Source organism: Acyrthosiphon pisum, chromosome A2 (assembly GCF_005508785.2).
Source record: "Acyrthosiphon pisum isolate AL4f chromosome A2, pea_aphid_22Mar2018_4r6ur, whole genome shotgun sequence".
Lineage (NCBI taxonomy): Eukaryota > Metazoa > Arthropoda > Insecta > Hemiptera > Aphididae > Acyrthosiphon > Acyrthosiphon pisum.
In genome coordinates, this window is record NC_042495.1 from 7,045,822 (window position 1) to 7,068,553 (window position 22,732).

At 32.4% G+C, this 22,732-nt stretch overlaps 1 protein-coding gene across 1 annotated transcript in view; it reads left to right on the plus strand.

The window, feature by feature from the left end:
* Positions 1-5,737: 5,737 nt before the first annotated feature.
* Positions 5,738-22,732, plus strand: part of LOC100166688 (runt-related transcription factor 1-like) — a 24,755-nt gene continuing 7,760 nt past the window's right edge. Inside the window, exons 1-3 of the mRNA XM_001950184.5 lie at positions 5,738-6,965; positions 11,517-11,977; positions 16,372-16,485. Of these exons, the coding sequence (XP_001950219.2) occupies positions 11,575-11,977; positions 16,372-16,485 (517 nt within the window). The 5' untranslated portion in view covers positions 5,738-6,965; positions 11,517-11,574. The remainder of the gene's footprint in view (positions 6,966-11,516; positions 11,978-16,371; positions 16,486-22,732) is intronic.

A 22,732-nucleotide genomic window follows, 5' to 3' on the forward strand; every position in this document is an offset into this window, starting at 1 on the left:
CATTGTCCGGGTGATGTGTTTCCGACGAGTCGCCGCCAACAAACTGAGTCGCGTAAAACAGAAGACCCGCTAGATCCTCGATGGTCGGTTCCTCATCAATGTCGTCAAATCGTCTTAGATTTTCCTCCATCAGTTCGTAGTCGATGTTGTTTATAATTTTCTCTAAGACGTCCATGATGATTTCGTGGGTCTTTTCGTTTTCTTGTGATTCGGCCATTTTTCAGGTAAATTATCAGCGTGTAGGTAGTCAGAATTGCAAATGAGACGATTCGGAATTTCGTCCTAGGCCGTCTCCGTTAATTTAAAACAAACATTGTTTATTAGTAGCCAGCGAGTAAACCATCACATTATTATTAATCGACCTGCGGCATCGGCTTGATTTCGGGTCCGTTTATTTTTCCAAACACCATTATTTGTATTATATTATTGATATACCAATACTGTACTTAGGTTATAACGCAGAGGTATACTATAATACAGGGGTCTCCAACCTTTTTTACGACGGCCCAAAATTGAGATACGCTTTGGCATCGCGGGCCAATATTTTTAGAGGTATAGATCGGTTAAGAAATTGAATCATCGATAAGATTTATTTAGAAAAATGAATGTTTGTTTATATACTATTTTTATTTTATAACGAGTTTTTATATTGTAAGTAAGGGTTGGATTTGAAAAGCCTTTTTTTTTATAATAATAATAGAGAAATAATTTTTATATAAAAATGCGTGTCATTTAATATGTAAGATTATGATGAACGTACTTTATTTTGCCTTTTTTTGCCTTTTTTACTGATAAATGCCTTTTTGCCTTTTTCACTTATTAATTCCTTTATTGTATTTAATTTTCAATTGATTTAATAGTTTTATACATGACATATGTATAAACGGTACAAAAGTTTGAAATAGGGGGCCCCAACATTTAACTCGCACCTTGGCCCTTTTATCTCTAGTTGCGGCACTGGTTCCAAGACACATTTAAATACTCAATGACTTTTTTCACACATTAACAAATAATAACAATCATACTAAATCATAATAAAACGTACTTTGGAATTCTTAGATATCGTTTTTTGACATGCGATAACGCAGCCGCGCGAGCGTCCAACGTAATCAGTCAACTTCTCTGAATTATTTTTCGTACCTATTGGCTTTCAACGTAACGCTCGGTGAAGGGGACACGTATATAATATATAATAGAGATATAATATGATTTATACATTATACCATATTCACAATATTGGAAAATATTTGTATACCTAATTTTGCTATAAAAATGACGTAATGTAAAAACTAAAAACTATATTATATATTTTATAGTCACGCAGTCATAATAGGATCCGTAAAAAACGTTTCTGCGGTCCGGATGTGGACCGTGATCCACCGGTTGGTGACGCCTGTTCTAGACTATAGTCTACTATAATATAGACTTGTCTTTCTTACCAGATAGATATGACCCGAAAATATTACGGATAATCCATTTTGTTTAAATCGGTATTTAAACTATCCGTACTCGTTGATTATTAAAAATTGGATAAAAGAAGTTTTTATGCAACACAAAAACAACCACAAAAAAAAGGGTATACGGTAAACCAGAAATATACCCAAATTTACAATGAATGAAAAATTGAAAACAATTAAAATCATTTTTTAAAATAATATTGTGTATATAATAATATAATGACGTTTTTTAAATCAACTGATGAGTGAATACAAATAAGTAAATTTGAAACTTTTATACTTTATAGTTTATACCGCTACTTCCATTATTCACCAACACATTAATTTTGTAGGTACCTGTGTACATTAGTTGAATATTTTTATAAATTATAATTTGAATATAAATTAAAATTCCAGTTAAATATTATGTAATACCTTTGAATACAAAATATCTTATTAGTCCGATGAATTAAAACGATTTTTTCAATTTTTTTAATTCACACTAATGATCCACTTACAATTAAAAAAAATATATATACGCAGTACGAACGTATTTATTCGACCCACGCGCAATCCCATCGAAAATTGTCTACATTGAACTCCTTAAAATGGTCGGTATTTAATAGTCTTGTTCAGACTTATACAGTTATACCGAGGACTAAGATATAGTCCGTGAATTTAAATGTGGCAGTGTCCAATAGACAATAGTACATAATCTACGCCGTAATTGTACGGTGACGGGCAACCGAACGTACGATTTACGTCAATCTTGATATTGGTCTTCGCCGGTGACGAACTTCATGAAATATTGGTACAAAAATATCGAATCGTCGACGTCCGTTGACCCAACAACCGATAAAAGAAGTGGTGTTCGTTAGGTTGTCTATCCAAAACATCCTGTGATAAAAGTGTATGATGAAATTGTGTGTATAAATATATTTTTTTGGATATCTATTCGTCCGTAAATATTGAACGGAAATACAATTTTAAAATATATCAATTAATAAAAAAATTATTTGAACACATCAGAGAAAATAATGGTGGTGACATTTTTTCTTATAATATATTATACCCTCTACATAACACTAGGAACTATGTATTAAATATCATCGCAGTAATCTGTAGTTTTACGGAAAGACTTAAAATGTTTATAGACTCAACATTGTTTGATTTTCTTCATTATAATTTGTCTAAAATTAAAGCCTATATTACTCAAATTTTGAATATTTAAAACCAATATTGTTCGTATAATTTTAAAATTATACTTAGAAGTTAGAAGTATCGAAAAAATTATAATTGAAAATGTATACTTTAATATAAGGATACATTTCAACAATATTAAACTCATTACACATTCATCACCAATAGTATTTATTATTGTACAACCTCCAAAATAAGAAACCATTACTTTCCTTTACTCGGTTTCATACTCGTGCATAGTCATGTGCCGGCTGTGACTGTCTCAAGTGGTCCCCACAAAGTCAGAATGAATGAATACTTCCGACTTCCGTTGAACTAAACCGCCACTGTCTGAAAATAAAATCAGTTTTCCGATTTCTTATTTATCCACTAAATAGTGGCCGGTGGACGGTAGTCACAAGCACATTATACTCACAAGACAAAAGAAAACATCATCCTAATTCGTAAACACGACGTAAACCGGAAGTCATATAAAATAAAGTACATACATCTTATTCGGCATCGTCACTAGCGACTATGGAGTGCGCTGAAGCCGCTGGGACACTGATATAAAGATATTAAACTTATTGAATTTAGGTACTCATAACTGAATAAATTGGACATTAGTTAGATCACTGCAAATTGAATTTCGTGCAATCGCGTGCAAAAGGTTGGGAGAATTCCTCATATTCTTTTGATCAGCTTATAATAAATAATAATTATATAATAATATCATATCAACAACCAATGAAACGCGTTGTGGAAGACCCACCTTTCTCTCAGTATTACGTATTACTAAGTCACATCATATCTATTTATTTCGTGTCATGTTTAAAATTGTGGATACGGCATAGGTCATACATGAAAAAAAAGTTCTGGAATTGTATCAAGATTCAAGAATAAGGGATGGAACTCCTTGATACTGACTTGTCATATTTGCCACATTATCGTAACCACATAATATATAAAATCAGATATTTCTATATTACAACTCTTTAGTATGTGTATTACTTATTAATTATTACCTATACAATAGGTATTTTGTAGTGATTCATTGAAGTATTGAACACCTACGTCCAACAAAATATAAAAAATGGTACTAAAAATCGTTGAACTGTTATTTTATGTCAAAATTGCTTACTGTTTTACTAAAATATCAAAATAATGAGCTTTTCCAGTGTTTTTATAGTTTGGGGTTTCTGTTATCTGTATACTATATTATGAATATACATTTTCGTTTTGGGGACCATATGGCATATATATAGATAATATGAGTACTATGATAATATTATTGATTTATATAAATAAATACCATGTTTCTGGTAATACCTTTCAGAAAACTAGTTGCATATGTTTAATAGCAATGACTAGGAGAGTCATGGGTAATTTTTTCATCGACTCGTAATGATAACATACGTCTTAAGCACAGATATATAAAAATATATTTAAAAAATGTGTTTTTATATATCTGTGGTCTTAAGGGGATTCGATACCGTGATTTTCTTTTTTTGTCTAACATACTGGGACATAGTATTTTAGACGTGTTTTTTTGCCAAACATACCAATTGATCTAATGGAGCGATAAGAATTCTGAAAACAGATTTGAATTTGTCGTCAAGTCTACTTGAAATTGACTTTCCGATATTTTTGATATTATCTCCCAAATTCCTAAAAATGTCATATTAAAAAAGAGTATTTAAAAATTGTTTTATTTCAATTTTTGGAAATGTTAAAATAAAAAATAAAAATTGTGGGAAACTCGATTTCAAGTAGACTTGAAGACAAATTCAAATCTATTTTCAGAATTCGTATCTCTTCATTAGATCAATTGGTTATGTTTGGCAAAGAACCCGTCTGAAATCCGCACGTGTGTAAAACAAAAACAGAAAATCACGGTATCGAATCCCCTTAAGATTCAATTATATGGCAAGAGATACAATAAAATAAAACATCCATTTGCATTGAGGCATTTTACCGGAATATTATTTATCTATAGACAATATGAATCACTTGGAGAGTGAGTAGAAACGAGTTGGACACAGCGTCGATCCGTCGATAAGCGTATAGTGTGTGAGCGTTAAATATGTTGAACGGCCATTCATATTTTTACATTTTACCTTTGAGCTTTAATAAAGTACAGACTTTTATACAACGCTTGTCACTCACCTGAAATATTAATATGGAATAAGTACTTACATCATTGAACATTCTACATTATTGAATAATTAGAGTTAAATAAAACTATATAACATTATTTTAAAAAAATACAAAAACCATACTTAAAGCAGTATGCATAACCATGTTTTTAGTATAAATCGTATGTAGGTACCTTATATGAGCTTATGCCCATATTCATATTCAATGTATGTATAGTCACATAAAGTGACTATGCTACCATATTTTAATGTGCCTATACAGCAAACCAATACGCAAATGGTAAAAATTTCTAATGACGAGACCATCACTAAATATAGCAGACATTTGCAGTCGTTGTTTTTTCATATAAACTTGTCGCCGTTGTGGCGCACGTTGAAATGTGAAATGGAAACGGTGTTATTTTTTTGTAGTGTACAGCTGCAGCATTCCTCAAAGACGAGAAGAGTTTTAAACAGCGAGTAAACCGAGAAAGAACAACGTAACGGACTAAACGCATGCATCCACGTGTCTCTTGAACCGAAACGTTCAAAGTATTTTTCCGGTAGCAGGCATTAACGCGCGCATCCGGGTAGTGGAGGTGGCGGTAACGGCAGCGTGAGGTCCGAGAAAAATGACCGAGGGTCGTTGGGTCAGGAAATTTCATTAAAACAAAAAAATACGAAGAGGGTGGTGGTGGTGGTGGTGGAGATGGACGGTGGACGGTGGTGGACGATACGAAAATATCCCTTTGGCCGGCGCCTTTTAACGGAAAGGGTTAAAAATATACCCTCCGCTATGTAGCTCAGAACGCTGCTGCATGTTCGAGGAGGCGGGCACAAAGACAATGGCGTCGAGAGTATATACAATAATTAGACTGTACGCGACGCACACGCACGCCGACAGATAAGTCCACGGTGGAGTGGCGGGCGGTTGTGGGTACGGTGGCTGCGGTGCGGGACAACGGGAGTTCGCGTCGTCGTTAGTCTCGGCTGTTCCGGCGGCGGTGGTGCTGTGTACACGGCGCGGAGACGGACCGCCGCCGCCACGGGGATGGACTTTGGTTTCGATCTTGGTGCGGCGGCGGTGGCGGCTCGGCGCGCCGCCGGTGTGCGTCTTTGCGGCCGCGCACGCCAAAGGTGTAACCCTTGCACACACCCCCATCGACGGCGCCGCCACTACCCCGCCGTACAGCAGCAGTCGACCGCCACCGCCACCGCTGCCTTTCGCCCGTCCGAGTGAGTGCGTGCGTGTGCGGTGCCCATGTGGGCGCGTCCCGCCACGGCCGACTCGCCGCGCCGCGCTCTCCGGGCGAAAACCCCCGAATATTGCGGTCAAACGCGCACGCACTCGGGTCGCGCGCTCCGCCGCGTCATATATACCGCGACGGCGACGCGTTTCGTATACCGGTTACCGGAGCTCCGGCGCCGCGCCGCCGCCGTTTAACCGCGCTCGCTCGCTCGCACACACAAACGAACATCCACACACATACACTCACACACACGCACATACACGTATAGTATACTGTAAATGCATATATAGTTGCGGTACCGCGTTTGTATAGTGCGCGCGGCGGCGTCGTTAGGTAGTGTAGTCGCGCCGGCGATCGGGTTTATACCGTCTTCGTCGTCGACAATAATAATATAATCACAAAATTATTATTAATAAAATACGACGTCCGTTGTAATGTTATAATATATTACGCACCGACGTTACAAAAAGCGGTCGTCTGCACGTGGCCTTTTTTTCCGTTAATAATACAAATATATATAATAATATTTTATTACCGTTATTACCGCCGTCCGATCGCAGTGCGTTTCGTAAATAATATATTAATATACACACGCGGGTACACGGCAACCACCACAACCGGCGACGGACGAGCGATTCGCGAGCGCGGCGGTGTGGAGGGGACGCGGACGGAAGGAAGCAAAAAAAAAAAAGAGCGGGAAACGCGGTCGTAAAAGTATAATAAAAAAAAAAAAACACTACACTTCAACCGCGGTAGGTGTACCGCCGCCGCCACCGCTGCCACCCGTCACTCGCCAGCGCTGTCGAAAGTTTGTTTGTATTTTTTTCGTATTTTTTTTCGTCGACGGCGCGTCCGTGTTTTTTTCCCCTCCGCTACCCGCCAGCCAACTGACGGCCTTGAACTGTTCCGCGATCCACCGTCGCCACGTTTTTAAATCGCTCGTTGTTGCCGGCGACGTGACAAAGGTCAGTAATACAATATACCTACGCATTATTATCATCTGTGTCATTAATATTTTTATACATAATATATTGTTGTAATTATGTATAATAACATCATGTGATTGGTACTAGTGCAGGAATTTCGACATTTCGTACTTGACATATTATTATAAATTTATAACTATTAATGTAAGTGTGTGTTTTTAAGTTGGGTTTTTTCCTAGTTATTTTTTGTCTTAATTTCTTTTTTTTTTTATTAAAGCGTTGCATTTTATTCACGTTTTTTTCTTTTGAATCCTACTGTTTTTTTATTCAATCGTCGTTAATACTTTAATATCTAAATCATGTGTTATTGATGTTCATGTACCCGTTTATTCAAATTTAACAACTTACTCCACATACTTGACATTATTAATAATCACCAAAATATTAAACTTGGCTTGCTAAAATGTATACGAAATGTTTTAATTTATTATACCCTATTGACATCTATGGTATAAACTATTGTAGCTACAATAAATCCTACAGGAATGAATATTTTACACCATTCATTTTAATGAGAATACTGTTATGACTTATGACGTTATCAAATTAATAACTATAATAATTTAGGATTCTCCTTTCCCATTTTACAACTCTTTATTTTGTCATAATTTAATCATATGAATAGAATTACATGTATATTACTTTTGTGTGTCAGTGTTTAATTTTAAGTTCTAATAATTAAGCAATAAAATCGTTTTAATCGTTTGACAACACCTACTTAATTCTACAATATTTAACTTAATATTTTTTAATAGGTAACTCCATTAAAATAGTATATAATTATCAAAGATTTTAATTAAAAGTTTAAAATGAGATTGAACAATTTACACAACTTTAATTGTTATTATAAATTATAACAATACTTACCTATTCGTATTGGTATTATAGGTACCTACTTATAAGTTTTTACTTTTAGAGAAAATATATTTGAATATTATTTTATAGACAGTAATTATCACTTATCAGTTATTCATATCACGTTACACAGTGAGTAATAATAAAAAAGTTAAAGTATTACCGCAAGTACCTAGGTATCTAATTATTAAAAACCAATAATTATACATTTACGTGGGTAACTCCAACTGAATATTTTATGTTAGATGTATCATTCTGACATTCTGTGTGTATTCAATATTGTTTTTAGTTTCTGCTATTATTAATAAATGTATTTACTCAAGAACAAATATCTTTAACCATCGACCATTAGTATTTAAGTGGGAAGTGTTGAGAAAATTTTAAATTGGTGTGAAGTTTTAAAAATTATTTTTCAACTACCAATTATTATATTATACTATTATAGTATATTATATTTTAATAATAATATTGTTACTGTCTTTAATTATAATATAGGTACAATTATGTAATTAGGGTTTTGGTTAAGTTAGGTTTTCGTTGTAACTTAAGTAATCAAATTTAACATTCCGTTTACGGAGCTACAAAAATTCACCTCTTTAAACAATATACGTCTATTATTATCCAAGTATTTATATTTCGCACATTGATTTTATTGATTATTATAACTGATAGGTACATAAAAACAATTTAAATCGGTTCTACACAGTTTTGTGTATTATAGTTCAGTTAATTATTATTGAGGTTAAATTTGATTGGTTTTAGTTGGTCTAAATATTATATACTTATTAAATTTAAAAATATATATTGTTGCATATAATAAAAACGTTCAATTAACATTATGCTGCAAAATATTTGAATACTATAAAGTATGTATTATATAACCTCGTATATAACGTATAAGTAATTTAAAATCGGCTTCTACGCAAATTACACAGATGCTATAATATATATAGACATGCACTAAAAATAGTTACATACTTGCATTGTAAAGAAGTATCAATGGCGTAACTATTAGCACCATTTGTGTAACGCGATTTCGAAATTTCTGTGTAATATATTATTATACTGCAGTGTCTTTATGTACAATATTGTAGATATTTTACCGAGGGTGTAAACACTTATTACCTCTCCATTCAACCAGACTTAAACTTTAAAGCGGAAGTACGGTGATGTGACGTGTCTTTAAGTATTTCACACCGGTTATACACCTTCTATGTAGAACGTTTATCGCGTCCCTTTAATTCTATATTCTCGTCAACCCCTTTGGTAGATTAAAGAAGATTCGAATATGTAGGCATGGAGAAAAATGAATCTTGTTAAGTATAAAGCTTTCATTACTTAGATGTCACATTGCTGATTTATCATACCTAGATTAATTGTCACTTATTAGTTATAAACTATATAAACTGTATTATATATACTTTGAGTTCGAAATACCATTATTTTTAGTTATATGCGTCTCTCGATAGTCGATATTGCACTTTACTTTAAATTTTTGATGCATGATTAATAAAATAATAAATTATTGATTCCTCATTAAACATTTTTAACAATATTACATATTATTACATACAAAATAATATAAATCTCGTTATGATAAAATAAATAGAGCATTCTTTATTCCATAAAAAGAATCACTAAAAATAAACGAAATCAATTTTACTTTAAACTTTTGTACTCAATGAAGCAAAATGTTTCTACAAAAGATTTCATACGAAACTTCCTCTCCATTCTAATACCCTTATAAAAAAATGATCTACCTTATCCATTCCATGTTATCCCCAAGCCGGCTTAAACGAAGATGGTGTCGCGACCTTTTATCTAAAACTTAAATAGTTTTACTTAGTAAATGAAAAGAAAAAAAACTCAAAATAGGTAGTGTCACTAATGGGTGGCTTCTTCCCTCAAAATATTCATATGTAAATACACTTATCACATTTGTTTATTATTCAAATTAAGAATAGATTATAAATTTCTTATAAAAAAAAAAAAAAACTTTAAACTTTTACGAACAGTCTGTAGTTTGAAATAGAGGTATGCTAACTTATTGAATATCTTATAATATTATATAGTTATAACTTTTATAACTTATAACTTATAAGGTATTAAACATTTTTTTTCTTTTAGTTATGGTGTTAAACAGTTTTTTTTTAAATTATTATTCTCGATTATATTAAAAAAATTAAACATTAATATTTTATAGCCAGATGTACTCTATAGGTAGGTAAATTGTTGAGCTTGTGTGGCCGTAATACCATTAATGTATACCATATTGTTCTTATTTAAAATACGATAATAGGTATTATTATAAATATTGTTCATTTGACCCATTTTATATTATGATACTATTCCCATTGTAAATTCTTATATTTACTGTAGGAGCAACTGTAGAATTTATTATAAGATAGCTACAATATTCGATATGTAATTTTGTATTGTACGGATTATAGACATCTCATCCTACTAGGTACTGATTATATTATATTGTCCACCACCACCACCGACCCGACCGATTACCAACAGATATCAGCACAACAACAGCGGCAGATAGAGTTGTAGACGACCAGTCGACCATAGACGTATAATATACAATAATATATTATATTATACGTCTATTCTCGTTAGTCGTTACTATTCAACCACCGTCGGTAATCGGTATTCGGTACAGACTCGATGTCGGTATACCCTGATTGGGACCATTTTGTAGATGGTAACTTTGTAGTTTGTACTGAACGTACCGATGGAATGAACGTGGAACGATAAATGTACTCGTTCCTACTCGTTCCACCAATGTAATTGTTACATAGTACCGAATACAGCAGTAACGACCCACCACTACTAGGTAGGTATACCTTAGTAGCAAATACCAACTGTAAAAATATTATTGATGATGAGAAAAGTTGATCAATGTACAAAATGGTAAACTGCAGTTTAAATTGTTTTACATAAATACAGATATATTCATTTTAATAGCGACTATTGAAATCAATGTAATACGTATACTCGATAGAAGTCAGAGGGATACGGGGATACGTATATAATATACCAGTGTATATTATGGATTTTAGGTATAAATTTGCTGATTAAAAATACTAACCATTATGTTATTATACATTGTTGAGAATAGAATTGCATATTTTGTCTTTTTCATAATATTCAAATTTGGATTCATTATACTGTCCGAGCTCTTATTAAAACGTAACAATATAAAATGCTATCCGATAAACTACTCATAAGGCCATACAAACTAGGAAACAAACATGTTAATATATAAATTTATAGGTTAGGTAACCTATAGTTAGGTTACAGGTAAACTTAATGATTATAATTTTGTTTAGGTAATTTTTTTTCTGGAGCGGAATGGTTTTCAAAAATATATTTAAGTTACAAAATACACTACCTATTGTGTTTTACACATTTAGATTTTACAATATAAACATACGACACGGCTGGTTCTTACAGTATACTTATCTATAACACACAAGTTGATTAATATGTGTAGTATGATGCAGTTGGACTTTGTATCCTTAGTCCATCCGACACCTAATTATAAAATATATTGTATTTTCATCGGTTTCAGATATTGTCACGCTGTCGTTTAGATATTACCTATATAATATTATAATAATATCGCCGTAAAGACGTACTAACATATCGTATCACGTGATTTTTCAGAACCCGGTCCGTTACGTATTTGCCGAACGCGACGACCGCGGAAGTCTACCGCGGCAGGATGGTGGTGAAGGGCGCCCAGATGACGGGCGGCGTGGGCGGCATCGCCGCGACCGGTTCCGGATCCGACGACGGCCTGTCGGACGCGTACGCCAAGATGACCGCCGACATACTGGCCGAACGGTCGCTGGGCGACTTCCTGTCCGAACACCCCGGTGAGCTGGTGCGCACCGGCAGCCCGTTCCTGGTGTGCACCATACTCCCCACGCACTGGCGGTCCAACAAGACACTTCCGGTAGCGTTCAAGGTGGTGGCGCTAGGCGAAGTTCCGGACGGCACGGCCGTCACCATACGCGCGGGCAACGACGAAAACTTTTGCGCGGAGCTGCGGAACTGTACCGCCCTGATGAAGAACCAGGTGGCCAAGTTCAACGATTTGCGGTTCGTGGGCAGGAGTGGAAGAGGTAAGCGCAGTATCATGATAATATATTTTTTCTGTATAATATCATTGAGTATATACAATATTATATACTCGATAATAATGTGTACTGTGCAACACCAAGGGTGGACAGAGGGGGCACTTAAATAAAAAACATTTTTACGACGATGATTTTTAATAATCGATGAAAAAAATGTTTATATTTTTTTGTGAACGGAAGGAGGTGCACTTTCCCTCAGTGCTCTCCCCTAAATTCAGCCTTATATAATACAGACTAAAGGTACATTCACAGTAGCCCAACGTGATTTCTTGATATAGAGATTTGTTTTATTGAAACACGTGGTTTACCACGGGTTAATCGTAATTTTTTCTATAATTTTTTTATACCGCTTATACCTATACCGAGTAGTTGAGTTCAATCCTATTAGAATCGTGTGTTCACCGCACAATTATCACTTATAAGTTATAACGTTTCACAGTGACCGTCATACGACGGGGAGATCCTGTTTTGACCAATTTAACTAAATCATGACCTGCTTGTACTAAATTTGGCGAGGACAATATTTTTATGAAACCGTTCGTGGACCATTCATGAGCTTAGAAATAAGGACTGAAAAACAGTGTTGGCTCGGTAAAAATTCCATATTTATTTTTATGGTCGTCGTTGTCACGGATATAATTATTTACATATTATTACTATACTTAGGTAGGTACATAAAGATGTTTTTGTATTGTTAAATTTTGATTTCATAGTTGTTTAATGCCATTGTTTTCACCGATTCTTTATTATTTTAATGCATTTATTTGTTTATTGTATTCCCAACTGTCTTCTTAACATTATCTAGGTAAATAAATAATTTATCTCTATTAATTCATCTTTGGATTCCTATTTCCTATTATAAATGTTGTATTTTAACGTTATCATAATTTTTGAGGCTTAGCTTCTTCAGTGCCATTCTAAACTGTGCTAAATTGTGCAGCTATTCATTAATGATTTATATTTTTAAGAATTCATTCAAAACGTAGATGATACTAACATGATCGATTTGCCCAAAACATGCTATCCACCATAAGACAACTCTGTAAAGGCAACACAAACCTTCGCGTGATTCATCTCTCACAAAAAAGTCCAACTTGTTACTGACGCATCACGCATATATGTATACAATATTGTTAGTACGGAGATTTCGAATAGTAGGACTTCACTTGGATTTTTGTTGACATAGCATTTTACTTGCCTGTGAATGTGTTTGTGCTGATACGGAATGTACACCCGCGGTAGTCTATATGTGTAATTTTTTTTGGTTTACATTTTTTATCCGTCGTCCGCTTATCCTTTCCAAAATAAAACGTACTTACTTATAGCTGTCTGAACAATTTTAACTTTGAACAGGTATTATAAATACAATGGCCTACTCCATTCTACACTAAACAACACTATAAAAGCATATTTTACGTTCCTATAAAATTGTATTTATATGGTAAATATATACATATTTTTTAGGTATCAACCTAAAAAATGTATGAACTATAATAAAAAACTAAGATTATTCACAAAAGTCAAATATAAAATTTAGTACTTCAAATTATAATTTATATAAAAAAATGTTTTAGCATACGGATAAGAAAAAATGAGACATAATAATATAGTAGATTAGTAGAAAACAACTTTATATTAAATAAAATCTCAAAACAATCAACGACCTCCACTTAATTTCTTTGAAGTATTTTTACGATTGAATCTTTCAAATTTTACAATATTTATAATTGATCAAACGCTCTGAGGTCATAATATGATTACATAAATAAACTATTTACATGTCTATTCGTTTGAATTATGGCCCCGAAAATTACTTTCTTGTAATGACGACATGCTTTGCCAAATTTTGTAATTCAAATTTATAACAGAACATTACCATTCGTATACAATCGTCAATAATATAATTATTTTATGGAATTTCGAGTTTTTCTATAATATCAAAAATGTCATAGGTTCATGGCTAATATATGGTACTGAACAAGTATTTTCAACAATGTATTACAATTACACCATACAAAATAATATTTAATATTTATTTTGTTGAAAGTTCTTGTATTATATATTTCATGCACCGCTGTTTTCTGTTCGTACCGTTTTATACGAATATAAAAAATAATTTTTTCACGCAGCTGAAGCCGGATTACGGTTTACGTAGTTTTCAGAAATGGAGGGATAGGTTATTAAACGAAAGAGATGAAACCGCAATGTTTGACTTGACAATTAATGTTTGCCGTGTGCGTCGAGCCGTGTTAGAAATATAAAAAAAGATATGACTTTTCACCGACGGTGACAAACACGACCGTGCCAACGGACAATTAGTGTCGCCGTCAATTAAAACGTAATAATAAAATAAACCCTAAAAAAAAAAAAACCATAGCGGTAACGCGATTTACGAACGTTTGTAGTATTGCACGGCCGCGGGTTGTCGCCGACACGACTTTCCGCTCAATTATAATAATTACGAGCGAGCACGAATCGCCGCCGCCGCCAAGGGTAGTGTGTACACATGTATACTGTATATAATATAAATTGTATGTACATTGTACGACTGCAGTTATTATCGCATAAACGTCGCGTTTTTCCGACGCGGTTTATCATTCCCCCTCGTTATGTTTTTCCGACAAATTAACACGATGACGATGACCGCCTCTCCTGGTGCGGTATTTTTATATTTCCAGTACGAGTGACATATTATAATATTATGTGCACTGCGTGTTGTAAATATAGGCACTCGTGCGGTGGAAAAATATATATAGAGAAAATAATGTATATAACACACGCCGTGGCCGGCCCGTCATCTGTCTCTGTCCGTTAAAAGCGTACCTACACACACACATACACACAAACGTAAAATACGTATAAAACGTACTTTAATGTACGGATGTGTGTGTGTGCGCGCGCGTTTATAAATGGGGTGGACGTCAGGTCAATCCGCCGCGATTTCCCTTCATCGGGACACGGCCGTTTTCTCGTTGTATATATACCCTTTATCTGTACGTATACACACGGGGTGGTGATCCCTTTTTGATAATTATAATCGTATATATAATATATAGGGTGGCCGAGTGAGTAGTTTTGCCGTTTTACTGTGTTAAGCTGTTATGATTATGAGAAAACGGGAAAACACGTGGGCTCACTCTGTATACGATGAGCATGTACTGTATGTGGCAGTCTTATAGCACGAAACCGGACGCTTGTCCGGCGAAGACAAAACCGTCATTGCAATGTAGTAAAATAACAGTTTTCGCACCGATTCATATTATACCTCTATAGTACTGTAGTATGTATATTTATATTGTGTTAATATATTGTATTTATATTGTAACCCGCAAACAAATAAAATTATAGTTTTTTGAAATGCGGACTTCAGTCTTCAGGGTTGGTAGTATTGACGAAATTTGACGTATAGGTACAGTAGGTTAGGTTTGGTTAGATATATTTACAATAATTATATACGGTATTTATCGAAACACGGTTTACCTAATACTACTATTCGAAAATACCGTAAATATCAGTTATTGGTTTACTGAAAATAACGCGATGTAGCTACCTCAATAATATCATAAAAAATTTATTATATTCTATAAAATACTAACTATAAATTATACTATAAATTTGTATTTATAGTAAAGGGGGATTATAGAGGAATCTAGTTAAGTATAGGTTTGATGCAGTTATTTTTTTTTTAAATGTCGTTCGTACCTATTTATATTATTTTAAGTAGTATGCAACTAAATATTTTTCCTCTTAAAGGAAAATTGAGGCATTATAGATATATTTTTTGGGTATAGCTAGTGCGGTAGAAAAACATCTAGTAGTATGCTACATTTTGTTAAGGATTTAGGAATTTAATTTATTGTTTTTACTATTGATTGGCGGTTCTATGGCCAATAAACAAAGCGTTACGAAAATCAACCGCAAAAAAATTAGTTAGAAAAAAAAGTTGTACCCTGCTTAAAAATATATCATATTGTTAAAAAAACATACATACGAAAAATAATCTATATAATATTATATTATAAATATTATTATACATATATTATACATGTAGAAATAATATATAATGTATAAGGTATTACTTTAGAAATTATAATGTTATATTGTTATATATTGTTATGTATTTACTGTAAAATTTAACACTCGGCAGTATAATAATTGTGTGCAAAATATGTTATACATAGTTAAAATAATTCTCATCCACAACAATTTTGTGTGTTGATTTAAAATTTACCAGAATACTATTAAAATAACATGGAACACAAAATGGTATGACGGGTGTTGGACTTTTTTTATTCAACGATTTTTCAATATTGTCAAGACGTTTTAAATTATTTTTTAGCGCGATTTTTGTTATAATATTAGTTGTGTTTACGTTACAGGCAAAAGTTTTACGCTGACCATAACAGTGAGCTGTTCGCCCCCGCAAGTTACCACTTACAATAAAGCCATCAAAGTCACTGTGGATGGACCTAGAGAACCACGTTCCAAAACACGTAAGTAAATATAAGTACTACCGTGCATTTTGTTCCCAGGTCTTAGAAGAGTAATTTATTATTTTCATTTAATTTGGCGTGTATTATTATTTTATTATGTAGGTATAAGCCAATATGGGGTATTTGTAATTCGACTATATAGATGACGTATGACTAGGGTAGACTGGGTACAATTGTAACATTTTTTATACAATTATTTATTCCTGCCAAAATTCAAAATTGTTTGAATCATTTATACTTTCAATTAGTAAAGTAAGTTGTTGCCTTTCATAATATGTGTGTATTAAATCTTTATTTCCACATGATTTTGAATAGATATAAATATAGAAAAAAAAATATGTTACAATTTACCTGATACAGGGTACAATTGTAACAGCGCTAGAGACAGATGTAACATACATGATTTTTACTTTTTTGTATTATTGTAAAACATATAAAATATAACAGTTACATTTAAATTAAATAAAACATAACTTAGGTAAACGGATAACCTTAAATAGTAACATAATTTTTGACTTTTAAATTGTTAAAACAATTACAGCATAATAACCTTTAATTAAAATAAAATATAACTTTGATAAACAGATTATCTTAAATAATAAATTGTTATATAACTTTTTACTTTTAAATTATTAAATACGTATAGAATAATATGATTTAAATCACATAAAATAATTTCATTTAAATAACTTAAAATAAAATAGGTACAACAGTGTATCACTGAAGGTGACTGTTACATTTGTACCCCTTCAATATTTGTGTAAATACTTAAGTATTAGAAAAAATACTGACTAGTTAGAGTGTTAAGACTAGAACCAAAAAAAACTACACTACTTTCGGTGTATATCAAAATAACTATAGCCAAACATATAATTAAAATTATATACTCAAATAAAAAAGTAAGTATATGATTTTTATTTACAATCTGTTATCAAAAACCCATTTAATTTTTTTTTTCAAAAAGTTAGCTAGTTATCATAATTTTTATAAGGAAACATCGATTTTTATACAGATGGCTAACTGCTAAATTTGTTTGAGATTTTTATATTGATTATTGAACAACTTATTGCCCGTGTTACAATTGTACCTAGTCTCCCCTACAGTTAATAATATAATGTATGTATAATATTTTATAGAATACTACAGGGATAAAATAAATTCATATGAATAATATGATATAACCTACAAGGATGAGTGAGTTAAAGATTTTCTTAACTTGTTGAACCAAGTTAAAAGTTACATAATAATACATTTTTTTTAACTTCATTAAGCTTAACTTAACCCAGAAAAAATTTTACTTAACTTTAATAAAATTTGATATTTTTAAATTGGTTTTTAAGAAATGAGTTTCAATATTTTCTCATTTTCACATATAGCGTAGGAGTGGTTACAATGAATACGAGGGAAAGCGAAAATCTGCAAAATCCTCCCTACAATGGTTAAAGAGAAAAAATCTATACAGTTTAACCAACCAGTCATTTTTAAACCACATAAAGATCAAAATCTGTGTTAATAATTAATTGTACTTATGTATTTGTTATATTATACTTCTGTACTTGGAGTATTTTATATTTTTAAATTTGTTGAGAAATAATTGTTTATGGACTATATTTTATTTACAATAATTCTATACGAGCTTATGATAAACATATTCACTGATAATACCTCATAAAATAATTGTATAAAACTTTTGGATAGAGAGGTAGTGCAGATGAAAAAACCCAACCTATGTGCAAAGAATGTTTTAAAGCATATTATATAATAAGTTGGGTCAATACTCACTTGCGTATGAAAAAAATTATTTCAGGTAACACTCAAGCCCCCGATTTGAAAGTAATACGTTATAACTAAATATAACTCATAGGGTTTACTATTATAGTTAGATACAAGGTACCTTTAAGTTTATATAGTTATATTTATTAGTATATTATCATAATATTAACTGGTTACAGCTATCGCGTTTTACTATCATCTCCATGTGGACCCGACTTAACAAAATTGATGGTGAGATCGGCGATTAGATCTAATGTTATGTTGTGTATATCTGGTGTATATAGTATAACATAGGTACTATAATATTATAGAGTTTCATAGCAGAATAACCAACATTTATTTTATAAAATAAAATATATGAACAACAATATTATATTTTCAATATTTTCCAAAAAAGTTGTAAAGTTTAATTTGAAAAAAATAAAATAAAATAAAAAATATCTCTCTCTCTCTCTGTCTTGTATATTTGGTAATAAATTTAATGATTGTACGTTTTTTGATTTTTTCTGCATAAAGACAGACATTTTTGTCATGAAATATAATATTTACTAAACAAATTAAAGTGTAAATAAACGATTCGGTATTATTAATATTTAATCATCACTGGTTCTGTATTAAATTAACTTGAAGTTACCACAATATGTAAGTACGTTAAAAAAAAGCTTATCAAGATAAATGTTAATTCAAAAAATAAGTATTAAACTAACTTAATTTTGTTTTTTATCCATAACTACCCAGCGTTGATAAACTCTATTATTATAGCAATGAGAAATCATAAAGTAATTTTTAGGGCTAGGATTTCTATGGCTGTCAGATATGTCCACGACTTTAATTAATTCTCATATTGTTGCATATTATATTTAATATAATTCATTTGATTGCATATTTTTTATTTTTGAAAAACTTATGCATTTTAAATGGTATTTAATTAATGAACGTCTATAATTATTGAGTTATTTGTCGAATTGTCGTAAATTTACTTTCTAATCTTACCTTGGTCAGACAACCGATAGGTTTATCCATCCATTATTTTTGTTTTCCATTAGTACGACAAGTTTCAGTCAATATAAATCCATTCTTCGTTCCGATATATTGTAATATTATTACAATATATTCAATCTTATGATATCTACTTGTACTTAATAAATAATAATCTAGGTATATATATATATAAATAGAGCGTGAGAGATGTAGTTAACTCATCAATCGAGAACGGTTGGTCCGATTTGGCTCAATTTTTTTTTTAAGATTTTCGTAATTGCCTGGAGAAGGTTTTTACAAAAGAAAATTTTAGAGAAATCCACCGATAAAGTAGGAAATCTGGATGTAAAAATACAACAGTGGCGCAACAGTGTATTATATAATGGTTGCTATTGGTTAATCGGGCATCTTTGTTGATTTGTATTGTTATTTTTTGTCAATATGTCTATATGTATACAAATGAATGTTTGTGTGTAGATTAGACCTCTAGGAATAAGACAGGCTAATTTAAAAATGGTTAAATTTGTTTTTTTTATTCATCTGATATTAGTACGGTTAGGTTGGGTTAGGACTTTGTATTAATTGATTATATTAATCTACCATAGGTGGTATATAACAAACTTTGTATAACTTAGATACATAAGAGTTAAATCACACACCTACGTACAAACAGTACGGGGTCCACGATCTACCGTAGGTATAGATTGCCTACCTGATAATATACTGCTGTGAATCAGAATTTTTATATTTATAACATTTAACGAGCAACGAAGTGCACGGGATCAGCTGGTTCTATATAAATAATAATTATAATAGATGATATAAAATTATTAACTAGTAGCTTCTGTTTCAATAAGATTCTAATTTTTATGTAAAAAATATTATGTAGAAATAGAGAAAAATTGTTTTTGCATATTTTGGTAAAATAAAATGCATATTTCACAATTTTTATTGCATTTATGCAAATATATATAAATCCTAGCCCTTTTAATGTTTAAATAAAATATCATACACATGATATTTAACATATTTGAGTCGGTCGATCGATTCGATAACCGGAAAATGAATTTATTTGTATTAAAAACGTATGTAATTTTGTATAAGTCATTATAATATAGTTTGTTTTATTTTCGTACTCCAATTTATTATTTAAATAATAGGCAACCTGTTGATGACGTCGTTCTGTACGTAATAATTTGAGATTCGGTCAATACAATGTCATATAATAATTTAATATTGTTTACGCGCCCTTTCATATTTTAGCGATATGACATAATATCTCATAAATAAGTACATATAATACATATCGTGTAATATTCACGTCCATTCGCAATGCGTCACGTTAATAACGATTACGAAAACAACAAATAAAAGAACATATTAATAATAATAATACGCTTTCGCGGGTGTCTTTGTGCCCGTTTCCAAGCAAACGATGCGACCGGAATGCGTTACGGGCGTTTTTGAGGTCGAACTTGTGTTTTTTACGAGGGGTGCAGCCGCCGTCACCCGCCGCCGTCAACCGCCGCCGACGTCTTTACGACGGCCGGTCCCTTTGGCCCGCGTCCCGCCGCCAACAATACACTGCGCGCATGATGAAAGGCATTTTCGACGTGGTTTGTTTATACGCGCACGGTCTCTTTAAACGACACGCCGGTGTTTAAAAAAGAAACGCTGAAATAAAATGAAATCCGGTTTACGAATGTGTAGATATACATTGTATAATGTAGACCATATTATTATTATTATTATTATTATTATTATTATTATATTATGATATATATTATATTTATGTATTATGTGTGTCGGCGGCGGCGTCCTCTCTGTCGGCGTTCGGACGGTATATAAACACTTTGCGCTCGCATATTATATATAGTGAACCATAAAAGCCGGCGTCTCGTCCGGCCCGCAGCCGCGAGAGATTTGAGAGAATAGTATATAATATTATATATGTATAGGTACTATATGTGTATATAAGGCCGCGTATATAGAGTGATGTATATAGGTACGTACATATAAACCCAAGCGATCCGGACAAATCACGAGCCTGTGAACTTTAGACGTTCGCGCCGCGTTTAATGACTTTGGAAACTGATCGCCTTGACGATTCACCATCATTTATTATCCCGTGGTGGGGATGGACGGCGGCGGGGAGCGTGTCGCGCGAGGCGGCTGGCAGGACAGCGTGTGGGATAACCACACACGTGCCCGGCCGCTGCAGCTGTTGTACAGGTCCCCATTAATTGCCGTTTCCACTTTAGACGCTCGTGAGTGATGTAGAGAACGCCTAGACCCATATATATATATATATAAATATATATGTAACACAGTTTCAACTTTTTCCAAAGGCATTATCCCGGAAAATCTAATCAGAAAACTTGAGGATAAGAACATATTATTATTATTATTTTGTCCAACGCCATGCCGCCGTTTTTGCTCTATACTTCGGCACATTGCCATTACACGACGCACGGTACAAGTTTTTTCATAGAATCATGACAAAAATTAAAATTTGAAAAAAATAATTTACAGTTGTTCTAACTTTAAATATTAATTCTCTATGGATGAATGATGATGAGTTATTGTTACTCGGTAAAATACAACATAATTTAATTATTAATTATTTGCGCGATTTTCCCATATAAAATACAACTTAAATTTTCACACCACTCGCAAGCCATTACAAGTGAGAATATAATCAAACGTTGATGCGAATAATTTGTCATTATTTTGGTAATACTAAAACAGGAAAATCATAAATCCAAAATAATCAAGTAGTACAATATACTATTATATAATACCTATCAGTGTCGACAATCCAAAACTTATATTATAGCTAGGGCTGAGGACTTCTAGTACTTAAAAATCTAATAATATGCATGCACTTATGCACTTAAAAATCAAGAAATATGCACTTAAACTATGCTCTAAATAATTATTTTATTTTATTATTTTATCTTATTAGTTATTAGTTATTATAATATTTATTTTTAAAAAATTAGTAAAAATTACATTTCTTCGTCGTCTTCTTTATCTTTTTGTTTTCTGTGTTCATTTTCACCTCCTTCATCTGTAAATATAAAAAGGTATTTTGTAAAATTAATTTTTATCTCGAATATGTACTAAGTTAACTGAATGTTGTACTACCTACCTTTACTATTACATTGAGCGACAAGGTATTTCCTTATATTTTCAACTTGAAATGAATGTCGGTTATCTGCTAACAATGTTTTGTATGTTGAGAAAGATCGTTCTACATCTACTGAAGTTTTAACCTACACAATTTAGAGATTGTAATGTGATTTGATTTCTCTAGTTCTGCACAGTTTAATAAAAACACGTGACCCGGGCCATTAAGTTCGAGCGTTCCTACAATGACATTTGCGATGTAACGACCTGCGGAATCTGTCGTCTCATCGATCGATACCCAGATTTTTTTACCAAGTATAAAACTTCTAATTTTCACTAAAGTGTCTTCATAAATGTCATTTAC